Genomic DNA, 13,658 nt, shown 5'->3' on the forward strand with positions numbered 1-13,658 from the left:
GTTATATTCATAAGTCATTTTTTGGTACTTATTGGTACTAACAGTTGTGTTTAAAAAGGAAAACTTAGCCATAATAGGATTTCAATAGCAATATTCTAAGTATTTCAGTAGAACAATTTTCTGGCTTTCTGGCACCAAGGTGAAGGAAAGGGCACTCAGCATTCCCTCATTTCTAAATAATACCTCATAAGAAGGTTAGAATAATAAGACCTTAATTACCCAGAATAGCGAACTTACTTAGGAATGTTACTTGATGGTTCTGAGACTAAAATACATTTTATGAATTCATTATTTTGGACATGTGGATTTTAGAAGAATGGCCGTTTTTTTGTATTCTTGCTTACGAAAACTTGGCTACCTGCATAACACCATCGTGGTTAAAGATTTTTTGTATTTAACATTAATGATGATTTCTTGACTCTTATTCACATGGGTAGTTTCTGTTTACTTTGCATTTGTTTCCTTGCTAAATTCTCAGTAAATATTTTCAGAGAGCTGAGGGAAGGGGAAAAATGTAATTCAATTTATTTTACATTAAGGTAAAGTTAGTTTGATTTACATTATTATATTATTATAATTTTACGTTATTATTTACTATGGCTCAAAGTACCAAACTGGACGACGACGCCAGTTCATCATCTAGGAGAAAACGTATTAGCTACAGGCGAGTGGAGCGTGGCGCGCCGTTTGGGAAGCACCGGGAACGCGGGCGGGTGGGCGGCGGGCCAGGCTGAGGCAGACGTGGGGCCGCCACCCCGCCCATTGCACGGGGTGCCATGCCTCTGAGGCCGCGGGTCGTTGTGTGCCATCGCTGCCCCCACCCTTCGCCTCCTTTCTGCCCAGTCCGCTCGCCCCTCTTCCTGTCAGCTCTCGCCTACCTCGGAGCCAGGACGCCCAGAACTGCCGATCCGCGAGCCCGAGGAGCCTCGCGCGGCGGGACCGGCCGGCCGCAGGGCACGCGGAGGCCCGCGGGGCGGCGAAGGTGCGACAGGCAGGCGGGACGCGGGGCCTGAGTGTCCGGAGGAGGGGGCGGCGCCCCCCGCGGCTCCCGCGGGGCGCCGCTGCGGCCACCGGGCAGGTGAGAGGCCGCGGGCCCCCAGAGGAGGCGACCCCGAGGAGCGGGGAGGGCCAGGCAGCGGGACGCTGGCAGGCGAGCGAGGAGCGCGCTGCGCTGGTCCAGGCCGGGCCGCCGCGCACCTGCGCTCCTGGCGCGGCCTGCGGGGCAGCCATTTCGCCCCTTCTCGGCCCGCTCCGGGGCGCCACCGGGCTGTGGAACCCTTCCTCCACTACCCATGGCCTGGCGGAGCCCTCCTCACTCCACCGACACTCTGTTACAAGCCTCCCTGGCTTGGCCTAGGCCCTCCTTACCATAACCTTCCCCATCCCAGGGAGCGCCTACCCATCGCTAGCCCCTAGCAGGGGTCGATCTCCATCCCCATCCCATCCCCACACTGGGGATGGGAGCGGGGCTCCCCAGCCTCCCCATCTCCCTCATGCACAGACTCTACCATACCCGATCAGCTGCTCCAGGCTTCAAGAGGTAGTTCAACTATGGACAAAGAACTTGCGCTCTGAAATCAGATAAATCTAGTTTGAATCTTAGTGACCTTGGGCAAGTCATCTAACTTCTCCGGGGTTTCCCAGGTCAATACAAATCCAGTGGGAATAGTAATACTACAAATCTTTCTCTCTGTGAGGGTTAGACTCTGAAAATGCCTGCCCTCGAGGAATTTAAGGCATTATGAGAAAAAAAAAAAAAAAATGGGAAGAATCTAGGTCATGAGTTGACTTGTGAAAGCTCATCTAAAATGTTTTAATATGCACTGAAATATGAACACAGCACACTAAATTATCAGAGACTCTTTACGCATCTTAATGAGAAGTCATTGCCACTACACTAAATCTTCATTTACCGTTCCTTGCTTACTAGTTACTTTAGGATCACTCCTCCTCAGTTGTAACAAGATGAGTATGATACGAATTCAATATGTGCTATTGAATATGCCTTCTTAAGACTTGTGTTCCAACTTAAAATTTGTCTGGTTTTATGACTTTAATCACATCTCTCTCCAGGACCTATTGATAGTCCCAAGATAAAGAGTAGCTTGTATGTTTGCATTGAAAAGAACCCTTGGTAACCTTCGTTTAACATTTAGGTGTAGCAAATAAGTATTCATTTATTCCCCTCCCTCAAATCACTGAGTTTTATAGTTCTGCCTTCATAACTTGGTTCCAAATAGTGATCTCAGCCTCCTCTTTATTATAGTCCCAAAATTAAAACTAAGACCTGAGTTTACTTTCCCTCCATTTCCTTTACTGCTCCTCAAGTTTCTCTGCCAAAGCCTGTACTTCTGTCTTTGGCTTTTTCTCCCTTTTCTCTTCTCAGCTTCTGATTCCTAACTTTCCCCCTAATTATCCCAATAGGAATGATTATAATTACTTCATACCAGAACCATAATCACCAACCTTGACAAAAAAGTACACAGAAGTGTGTGTGTGTGTGTGTGTGTGTGTGTGTGTGTGTATTCAAATGTTGGGTTCCAAGAACTTTGAGTTGAGAAGAGATTACAATACCTACACTTCATAGGATTTTATTGAGAATGAAATAAAGTTTAATAGTTTATGTAAAGCTCCTAGTCTAAGTGCCATGTAATAACCACCCAATAAATTACAGCTGTAACTCTTTTCTAACCTGGTGACCCCTTTACCCCTTTGATTTCTTTGCTCTTCTGTTTAGCATGATGTTTAAGAATGCCAGCTTTAGAGAGTCATGGCTTTGGTTCAAATTCATGCTCTACCACTTTAAATTAGGTGCTCTCTCTGACTCAGTTTCCTCATCTGTAAAATAGAGATAAGTTATACTAACCTTCTCAGGGCTGTTAAGAGGATTCGATAAGTTAATAGCATGGATCACTGAGAACAGTGCCTGGCACAACATAAGCACTCAATAAATGATACTGATAATTATCTTCCTAACCTAGACTTTCCTTTTTTTTTTTTTTTAATCTATTGAAAACAATTTAAATTTATTGCAAAAATTATAACTATGCAAATAGTGACATTTGCTCTCAACTCTTCTAAATATTTTTTCCTCCTGCCTCTTACCCTTGACAACTCCCTTCTAAACATCTCCTAGCCTGGAGTCTTCATAACTTCCATCGCCCCACTTCATTATTACTCACTTACTTGCTATTTCTCTTAGCATCCTAATTCCAGACTCTTCATCCTTGTAATTTCCACAAACCAAATTCCTGCTTCTTTTTTCAACCCTGTTCATTTGCCTTTTTCCAAAGAGGAAACTCCTGGGGAAGAGGGGGTTTGCTATAAACAATAGTATCACCTCTCCGTTCTTCCTGTCTCCTCATATTGGCCTTTCTCTTCTACTTCTCTTTTCACCAGTTAGCCCCAATCCTCCAATTCACAAACTAACAAAAACAGTAAAAAGTTGTCTTTTTCACTATATAGGTATCAAAAAGGGTTCAGAAACAGGATATGATCTTAAGTGAAAACAATAAGCTATCCATTATTACATTTTTTAAAATTCCGACCATTAAGAAACAAAAGGTCAGGAGTTGTATTTCCTCTTTCACAGAACTTTTATTTTAATAAAAAAAAAAAAAAGTGCAGAAAAGTTGGTCTCACTTTCCAGTGGAGAAATTCATTGGATATTGTTGTGATCTTCACTATGTGTCCACTGAGAACATAGAAGTGGTTATCTTCTATCTTTCTGAAGGACAGCAGTTAGTTGTATGGATCTCCCCAGGACTGAAATTTGTTCTGATACTCACTAGCATGTATACCATACTTGTTATTGAATGCTGAGAGGCTTCTGTGTTGGGTAGTCCATAGCTGCTGCTTGGAGCCCCCAGAAATCCCTCACTGACCTGGCTTCTTCCTCTGTATCCCTCTGGCACAGGGTTAACCTCCAGCACAGCTGGAGGCCTCTGGGACCCAGCTTGAGCGAGTGGTTATATATTCTGAACATCACCCCTGGACTTTCCCAGTGCCATTGGTTATTCCTGAAATGCTGGATTAAAGCAAATACTTTTCGGTTGTCAAGAGCATTGTACCTGTCTCCAAGGAACGACTTAGGCTTTTTCTCTTGGAAGCATCTTCAGGACCTGGGTGGGCACCAGGCCACTCGGGGGTTTGGGATTTGGAATAATAGAAGATTTGTGTGAGTGTACTTTAAATCTTGTTGCAAAATAGGGGGTGGGAAAAGGTTAAGAAAATAAAGGACCCAGAAGACAAACATTTTATTCTTTAAAAGTAGAGCTGTATTTTACTCATCTTTTTTACCCACAGCGCCTAGCATGAAGCTGGCATATAGTATAAGCACATGATAAATGTAAACTGAGCGAGTGAATGCATGAGTGGGTGTATACCTCTTGCTTCATCATGAGGATATTTTTGTTGGAATAATGATAACTCACATTTATATAGCAGTTTAGAATTTAGAGTGGTGCTTTGCACCTTGTAAATCTCAAATATAACTCCAATACCCTTCATTACTTTCATTTTCCCCTCAGTGTTGTCCTATACAAAGTTTTTTCCAAAGGAGGGTATGGAGTTGGCCAAGAAATCACAAGCAGGGAGAAGAAATACTGGAAAATAAAGGATTCTTCCTAAGGAAAGAAATAGGATTTTTAGTGATTTGTGAGGGTTATGTAAAGGGCCACAGTATACTTCAGCAACACCCTCTGCTTGTATTTTAAGCACGTGAAGTTGCTTGCTTCAGTCCTGCTGCAAAGACCTGCTTGCCTCTCGCAGCCTGTCTGTCCCCCACTCCCTGCCCCTCACCGGCTAGCTCCTCCTCACCACAACTTTCTTCAGCTTCTCTCAGCCTCCACTGTGGCTTGGATTAAGTTCCCCCTCTCTTACTTCCATAGCACCCTGCTATCATCTGGTTTACCACATTAAGCTATAATTACGCAGTTAGGTTGATGTCCACCTAGACTGTGATCTCTCCAACAGAGAGATTATGCTCTCATGTCTCCAGTGTCTGGCACCAGTGTTTCTAAAAGTAACATCTGCACACCCTTCAATAAGAATCTCTATGGGTGAGGCCCAGGAATCTGTTTCATTTTAAACCTGCTTTCCAGGTGATACTTAAACTAATTTGAAAATCACTGTGTCTTAAAACCTAAAATTAGCTGAATGAATGTATTTTGAGCTGTTTGTGTCTTTGCTGTGTTTGGCTTTGGAAAGAGAAATACCTTCTGTGCACTGGGTCAGAGGTGAAAAATTCTAGTGCTTTTGTCAAAGATCATGAGGTCACTGTGTTTTTTACATTAATTCTTTTTTGTTTTCATGTATGCATTTTCGTGTGCAGGCTTTTTGCCTTGGGTCTCTTTTGTCACACGTCACTCATCTGTGAGTTGAGGCCTTGACTCCCTTCCCACAGAGAAGGAAGTGTCCTTTCTCTCTGAAGATGAACTCAACGGACCACTTCCAGGATGCTCCCAACACCTCTTTGCTCCACGTGCCTCACTCCCAGCAAGGAAACAGCACTGCTCTCCAGGAGGACCTCCAGGGTTTCATTCACACAGCCACTCTGGTGACCTGTACTTTTCTACTCGCAATCGTCTTCTGCCTGGGCTCTTATGGCAACTTCATTGTCTTCTTGTCCTTCTTTGATCCAGCCTTCAGGAAATTCAGAACCAACTTTGATTTCATGGTTCTGAACCTTTCCTTCTGTGACCTCTTCATCTGTGGAGTGACGGCCCCCATGTTCACCTTTGTGTTATTTTTTAGCTCAGTCAGTAGCATACCGGATGCTTTCTGCTTCACCTTCCATCTCACCAGCTCCGGCTTCATCATCATGTCCCTCAAGACAGTGGCAGTGATTGCCCTGCACCGGCTCCGCATGGTGCTGGGGAAGCAGCCTAATCGCACAGCCTCCTTTCCCTGCACCTTGCTCCTCACTCTGCTTCTCTGGACCACCAGTTTCACCCTCGCCACCCTGGCCACGTTGAAAACCAGCAAGTCCCACCTCTGCCTCCCCATGTCCAGTCTGATTGCTGGAGAAGGGAAAGCCGTGCTGTCTCTCTATGTGGTCGACTTCACCTTCTGTGTTGCTGTGGTCTCTGTCTCTTACATCATGATTGCTCAGACCTTGCGGAAAAATGCTCAAGTCAGAAAGTGCCCCCCTATAATCACAGTCGATGCTTCCAGACCACAGCCTTTCATGGGGGCACCTGTGAAGGGAGGTGGAGATCCCATCCAGTGCACCATGCCAGCTCTATACAGGAACCAGAATTACAACAAACTGCAGCATGTTCAGACCCATGGATACACCAAGAGTCCCAACCAGCTGCCAAACCCTGCAGCCAGCCGGCTCCAGCTGGTGTCAGCTGTCAATCTTTCCACGGCTAAGGATTCCAAAGCAGTGGTCACTTGCGTGGTCATTGTGCTGTCAGTCCTGGTGTGCTGTCTTCCACTGGGGATTTCCTTGGTGCAGGTGGTTCTGTCCAGCAATGGGAGCTTCATCCTTTATCAGTTTGAACTGTTCGGATTTACCCTTATATTTTTCAAGTCAGGATTAAACCCTTTTATATATTCTCGGAACAGTGCAGGACTGAGAAGGAAAGTGCTCTGGTGCCTCCAATACATAGGCCTGGTTTTTTTCTGCTGCCAACAGAAGACTCGACTTCGAGCCATGGGAAAAGGAAACCTCGAAGTTAATAGAAACAAATCATCCCACCATGAAACAAACTCTGCCTACATGTTGTCTCCAAAGCCCCAGAAAAAATTTGTGGACCAGGCTTGTGGCCCAAGTCATTCGAAGGAAAGTGTAGTCAGTCCCAAGATCTCTGCCGGACATCAACTCTATGGTCAGAGCAGCTCAACCCCCATCAATACTCGGATCGAACCATACTACAGCATCTATAACAGCAGCCCATCCCAAGAAGAGAGCATCCCACGTAACTTACAGCCAGTAAACTCTTTTAAAGGATTTGCCACTTCATATATCGCCATGCATTATCACACCACTAATGATTTAATGCAAGAATATGACAGCGCTTCAGCCAAGCAGATTCCAGTCCCCTCTGTTTAGAGTCCTGGAGGCTGGAGAATCTTGTGTAAACTGTTTTTGTTTCTGATACTAATTGATTTCTTTTTTTACTTCGTGAGACCAGTAGTAGATCAAAACTTAAAGATTCAGCTAAACAGTTGGTGGTTTTGATTTTCTTTTGTCTAAAGTATTAGCATCTATTGTTTGATTTGTGATTTATTGACATTTTAAGATTTGATGTAATAGTTTATTATTTAGATTTTTACCCTGACCTGTGGTCCAGTCTTTTGTACTAAACTTTTAAATAGATGCCCAGGAAGGATCATGCTACTGTGTTAAAGTAAAGGAAGAACTGATTATGATCATTTGAGTCAGCGCTATGGGTCTTCAAAGTATATATTAGTTAGATTTTTTTAAAGAATGTGAAGGTATGATCTTTACTGAGGTGTTATTTTTATTGATTGAATTATAAGTTTTGATTCTTTGAAGTATTGAAATGGGGAAACGTACACTTTTTTCGTAACAGGCTTATTTCAATAAATAATATATTGTTAAAGCAGAAAATAAGAAATATATTATCTATAACTATTCTTATAAAAAATACACAGGCATTCAATACTTCCCTTTTATAAGACAGTCAGCCAAGAATATAGTGTTAAGATGATTTCCATTTCTTATTATAGACATTATTATTTTGTGTCAATTGAGTATATAGTTCTTTTTAAAAGATGTTTTTGCTTGATTAAAGTGAATTACTCTGTTTTGGAAAGATCTTACCCAAGAACCCTAGTGAAGAGGACTGCACCTCTGGTAGAAGTGAGCTATTCCTGGGAGGGTCGGCACTAAAATGTGGTCATCTCAGTCAGGGTGTTGTTATGTGGGAAGCAAGCTAGACTGTTATGTGTCAGATGATCTTTATTATTGCTTAAGAACACATAAGAATGAGATTGTGAGTGTTTGGATTTATGCTTTCCTTCTGCGTGAGAATGGTTTGTTAATAACTTGACAAAAAGTATGCAAGTAACTTTTTTGAAACATTTATTTTCTTCATTTATATGTTTCTACCATAGGTTATATGGTAAAAAAATTCTTCTGATGATCTATTTTCAACCTAATTGTGTTCTCTCCCATTAATCTTAAACTGGAGATGAGCAGTAAGGAAAAATAGATTAAATATTTCTATACTGAAAACTAATTTTATTATATGTTCTGTGATCCCTAGCCTAACAACTGTAAACTCAATTTTTATGTAAAAGTATTTTCATCAAACAGCATTTGAACTTGTTACATTTTTTGAACTGTAACCGCTAGACACAAGATGAGCATCAAGATATAAAACCTATCTTTATAAGTTCTATTCAAGAATAGTTATTGTAGACTGGAAGGCACTTTGTTCCTTTAGGTAAAAGGTATTCAATTTATAGCACCCTCTCTCTCTCAAGCTGTTCCCAAGTGCAGAGGTCATGAGAGGCATGGAGAAGACAAAGAAGATACTCAGCTATTACTCTGCTCAGCCTCATTTTACAATTGTTACCTTTCCGTATAAACCAGTCATTTCTATTTCTGAGATTAAACTATGACATATGAGTTTCATTTTGTTTTTAAATTCACCTTTTAAGACTTTCTCCTTATCTCCCTTTATTTTTGCTATAAATTTTATAATAGAAGAGAAAATATCCACTCACATTTTTTTTTGTAATCGAATGCTATATCTAGAAGTCACTATGACCTGTTTTAATTGTACTTTGATATTTTTAATATAACAGTGTTTTCATTTATTAATACTCCCATGAGATAGGTTAGTATATCGCCTCTTTGTAACAAAGAATTAAAATATATATCCTCTCCCAAGATCATTTGAAATATTGTGGCAATTTAGGAATCAGACTTTTGTCTAAATTCAAAACTTGGTGTTTATTCCAATAAACCAAACAGCTTTATAATTAATAGCATTAATCAAGGAGATATTTCATACTTTTTAAAGTGTGTGTCTCTTTTCTGGCCAGGCATTTCAAATGTGATTCAATAAATGATTTTTTTAAAAGTAATTTCCACTAAAAATGACAGGTTTCCTGTGTGACCTTTGAGATGACTTGACCCAACTTTGGGTGGTGAAAATCATACCATAAAGAAAACTAAGCATGTGCATATGAGGTATTCAGTCTCTTAAAACTCATTCATCAAGAAATTATTGATTTACCTTGCATGAAAGATGTAGTGGGCTAGATTCTTAGCCCTCCTCCATATCTGTATCTATGTGTAGATATAGATAGACATATATAAATTCTCTCTTCATAAGGGCTAAAATGAGAACTTCAAGTAATGAGAATTCAGTTGAATATGACTAATTAGCAGGGTATATTAGTTCTCTTGAGGCTTTACTGTGATGCAAAATACATGTGTATGTCAAACATTTTATAATTGTTCTGATGTTAACCATTAGGCCAGATTTGTATAACTGATGCTTTTAATGTTATTTCAAAATAATGTTTGGAAAATAAAAATATTGAAAATCCTAACATTTCTGAACATCAGATTGCAGTACTATGACTTTTGTGTCCAATCATTTAAAAACTATCAGAGAATAGTAGTGATCATTATTGCACAATGGATAACAATGTATTGAAGCTCAGAGAGAGTTATTTTTCTTAACAAATGAAATAACTTCTTTTGACCACATTTTGTAGCATGCATGAATGCTCAGACTAACCAAGAATAACTGAAAAGGTTAATTATTTACTAAACTAAATTTCTCACCCAGTGGGAAAAGTCCTGACTAAACATTTCAAAAACTTCTTTAAAATGAGGTTAATCTGAAAGAAGATACAGAATTTTGGAATTTTTAGCTTATCAACCAGATTTCTAAGAATCAGAAAACATTAAACAAAAAAGGATTGAATGAAAGAAATTAGATGTCTACTAAGTAATTAGAGGGTCAGGGATCTATGACGGATTTCTAGGAAAGATTCCACAATAAACACTGACCTGCTCCAACTAGGAAAGGAGGCCTCCTTGGACTTTTGACTTCATGGATACCCTGTTGAAGTAGTTATTCAGAGATCAGGAACCTGCTGCCACTGTCACTACCTCCACAACTAAGCCTCTTGACACCTCTAAAGCAAGTGGCCGAACACCGAAACACTGCTGCAGAAAAAACTTAGCATATGCATTTGGTTGGTGAAATCCAATTTGCATTTAGAATCCTAGCTGCCCGAAAATCTGGAAAGGTGTAGTTATAGTAAAAAGGTAATCAAAAAGGAGGTTCGGAACAGATTCTTCAGTTCCAATCTTCTCTGTCCACTATGGTCCACCTTTTTGGTACTCAACATTTGTATCCACAACTCTAGCCATTCTTCCAAATAACAGCAACAGCAGTAAGACCATTCTCCTACTTAAAATAATGCAACTTCTCTCATGCAAACAAAAGCATGCCTCCTTTCCTCCAGCCTGGCTGCTTATGTTATCTTTTTCTATATTTTTGGTGTTTGGCAGTTTTAATATGATATGTATCTCAGATATGACCCCAGGTGTTGTTCTGGCTCAGACAGAGCCGGCCACTGGGTATGCAGGCTGGGGTTTCCTGGGAGAGGGCCTGCTGCAGGCCAAGTTCAGCTGCAGCCTGTTCCCTGCTTGGGGTCACTTGACATGAGCCACCAAGCAATCTTCAGATGACTGTCACCCACACTGGCTTGTAACTGCCTCGAGAGGCCGAGCTGCAAACTGAGGCCAGCTGCTGCTAGTGCCAGATGTGAGGCTGCTAAGCAAGAGATATGGGGCACTCCAAGGCAAGATGCTGCTCATTTAGGTTTTGGGTACCTTTGAGAGATTTTAGGAAAGTCCTCAGTATGAGCCAAGACAGACTATTTGTATGGAAAGTCCATTGGAAGTAGCTTGGGCTGGGCCTGCATGTTGGGAGGGGTGGAGTCTCAGGGAAGCACCAGGGCTAAGCAACCAGTGTAAGGAATGTTGATGGAGACTCAGAGATGGTGCCTGCCTGCGTCTGCAAGCCAGGCAGGGAAGGGCTCAACAAAGGAACAAAGCTCTCTGCCAGCACTTCTATTTGGGAGAGAGCTGCCCCTCTACCCCTTGTCCTGGAGCCAGACAACTCAGTATCTCTCCATATGTCCCTGACACCTTCAAGCTGCCGCCCCAGAACTGGAGCTCAGAGTGAGTGAGTCCATCACCAAGTAAGTCCACACGTGGGGCCCTTAAAGGAAAGTCTTCCACTTCCTCAGCCCTCTGTCTCGCTTAACCACAATCTCTGCCGGTTTTCACAGCCAGAAGTTGTGGGGATTTCTCCTTCTGGCACTGGAACCCTGGGCTGGGAAGCCTGGTATGGGGCTAGGACCCCTTGCTCTTTCGAGGCGACTTCTGAAACTGAGACATATCTCCCAATTCTCAACTGCCACACGCAGGTGTGGGACAAGCCCATTTCATGTCTCCATCCCTCCTACCAGTCTCAACTGTGTGTCCCCAGTTGTAGGACTTCTGTTCAGCAAGACTTCAGGCGACTCCTAATGATGGCTATTCTGTAGTTTCATTGTAATTTTGATGTTATTGTGAGAGGAGGCAAGCACAGCTTTTGCCTACTCTGCCATCTTGACTCTTGTTTTCTTTCATTAATTTATTTCTTTCCTTCTACTTTCTTTGGGTTCATAGCATTTTTGTTTTCTAACTTCTTAAGTTTGATACCTATCTCATTAATTTTCAGTTTCCCTCTTCTAATATAAGCACATAAGTCTATAAAGTCTATAAATTTCCCTTAGAGAGAAGTTTTACTTTTAACTCACCAATTTCGATAGGCATTTGTATTAGTTAGCTGGAGCTGTGCCCCTTTTGAGCAGGAGTCTTTAAGAGTCACAGCTTTATTCCTTCTGTCATGTTAGCATAGCACAGATAACTACTTCTTCAGCCTGGACCTTAGATTGGAGCAGAATTATAGTCAGTTTAGAGTTAACCTAAAGGAAATAGGTTTTTGTTGTGGCAAACCACAGAAATTAGGTTGAAATTCTTGCTACCACATTCAGAAGTGGCACATATCACCCCACTTATATTTCATGGCCCAACCAAGTCACATGGCAAGCATGTCAGTGCTTGGAAAATATAAATCTTCTCACAGGTTGGGCACTGTAAGATCATGAAAATATGCTGGAATATATAATTATTTCACAAGGTAGAGCAGAAACTATTTAGAACAATAATACAATAATTTTTATATAGTATTATCATTTAGTTTTAAGTATTCTCTAATTTCCATTATTATTTTTTCTTTGGATCCACAAATTATTTAGAAGTGGTTCTCTTAATTTCTAAAAATTATTTTTCAGTTATTGATTTCTAACTTAATGACAAGTGGCGAGAGAGTGAGATCTATATGATTCCAACCCTTGAAAATTATTTGAGATTTGCTTTATGTTCTACTTACAGTTTGAGTAAATGATCTAAGTGTACTTGAAAAGAATGTGTATTTATCAATTATTGAGTAAAATGTTCTCTATAGTTCCATTAGTTTAAGGCAATTGATTGTGAAGTTCAAACTTCTTTACTGATATTTTTTGTCTGCTTGATCTTGAGAAGATGACATCGAAAGTGCTTATACATAGAGAGCAGTCTACTGGCATGCAGTGTGTATGGGTACACTGCAGAATAATTTACAGAGGGAAGAATGAACTTATTAGTTGCTGTATGGTTAAGGTGGAAGTCAGTCAGGAGTTTCTATGGGAGTGTTATGTAAAAAATTCAATAAAGAGTATTGTTGGTATTACTCAAAATTCATTGCGGAACCTCATTACTATATAAACATGCATTTGTACGTAGTTATAATCAGAAGTGTTTTACTTTCTGTTTTTTCTATTAAAATGAGCACATCCTCTAACTTTTGAAGAGCAGATTCATTTTATGAATACTGTTGTAATTACTCCGAAACCTATATCTATTTAAGGAAAGCAATGTAGAGAAAGATTGCCTCAAGGCAACCTAGCGAATTAGAAACAGCTGAGAATAGTTTCCTTATCGACTGCCCCTACAGAAGCCTTTTAAGGAGTTAAAACTGAATTGGCAACAAGGAGCGCAGGCTTAAATTTAGAAACTCATCCACTTGACCTAGAGAGCTGATCTTCTTTTATCTCTTGCTTTAGGAATATTGTTGACTTTGTCTCCCTACAACTCTACTTCTTAGGAGATAAAAAAAATGCTCTACTATTACCTCCAATATGCTGACACTGATTCTACATGTTTGATTGTGGTACTTTGAATATTGCACATGTTCAGGTAATATCAACAGCCATTGGGCTTATGTAATGGTGAGATATACCAATTTCAGAACGGTCACAATGTGAAAAAATGTGTATTTTAGAACTGGTGATATATGCTAGACTAAACATAAATCCATGGACGAAGCAGCCAAGCTCCAGTGGGAGGACTCGGCCTCAGCAGATGACTGAAGAGTGTGCTTCAGTGTGCATCAGTCCAGCAGCACCAGCCCAAATGTTATGAGATGCAGAAGAGTCAAAGTCATGTCTAGGAGCGCAGACAATGACCGCCTGAAGCCAAATGCGGATGGAGAAGGGAAAGGCAGAGTAGAAAGATATGAAAATAGCTCCCTGCTTTCTCCCCCACCAGTAAAGATGAATCTGTAAATTGA

The 13,658-nt window shown here is 41.0% G+C and overlaps 1 protein-coding gene across 1 annotated transcript; it reads left to right on the top strand.

Annotated features, from left to right (window-relative positions):
• The first annotated feature begins 1,052 nt into the window (after window positions 1–1,052).
• On the top strand, window positions 1,053–9,526 carry GPR75 (G protein-coupled receptor 75). The gene is made up of 2 exons (XM_006909600.3): window positions 1,053–1,078; window positions 5,333–9,526. Exon 2 carries the CDS (start codon window positions 5,432–5,434, stop codon window positions 7,055–7,057), a length of 1,626 nt encoding a protein of 541 aa, XP_006909662.1. The 5' UTR covers window positions 1,053–1,078; window positions 5,333–5,431; the 3' UTR covers window positions 7,058–9,526.
• Window positions 9,527–13,658: the final 4,132 nt, after the last annotated feature.

Source organism: Pteropus alecto, unplaced genomic scaffold (assembly GCF_000325575.1).
Source record: "Pteropus alecto unplaced genomic scaffold, ASM32557v1 scaffold131, whole genome shotgun sequence".
NCBI classification, from domain to species: Eukaryota; Metazoa; Chordata; class Mammalia; order Chiroptera; family Pteropodidae; genus Pteropus; species Pteropus alecto.

Coding starts and splice junctions, on each gene's coding strand:
- GPR75 (XM_006909600.3), top strand. CDS start 5,432: ATGAACTCAACGGACCACTTCCAGGATGCTCCCAACACCTCTTTGCTC.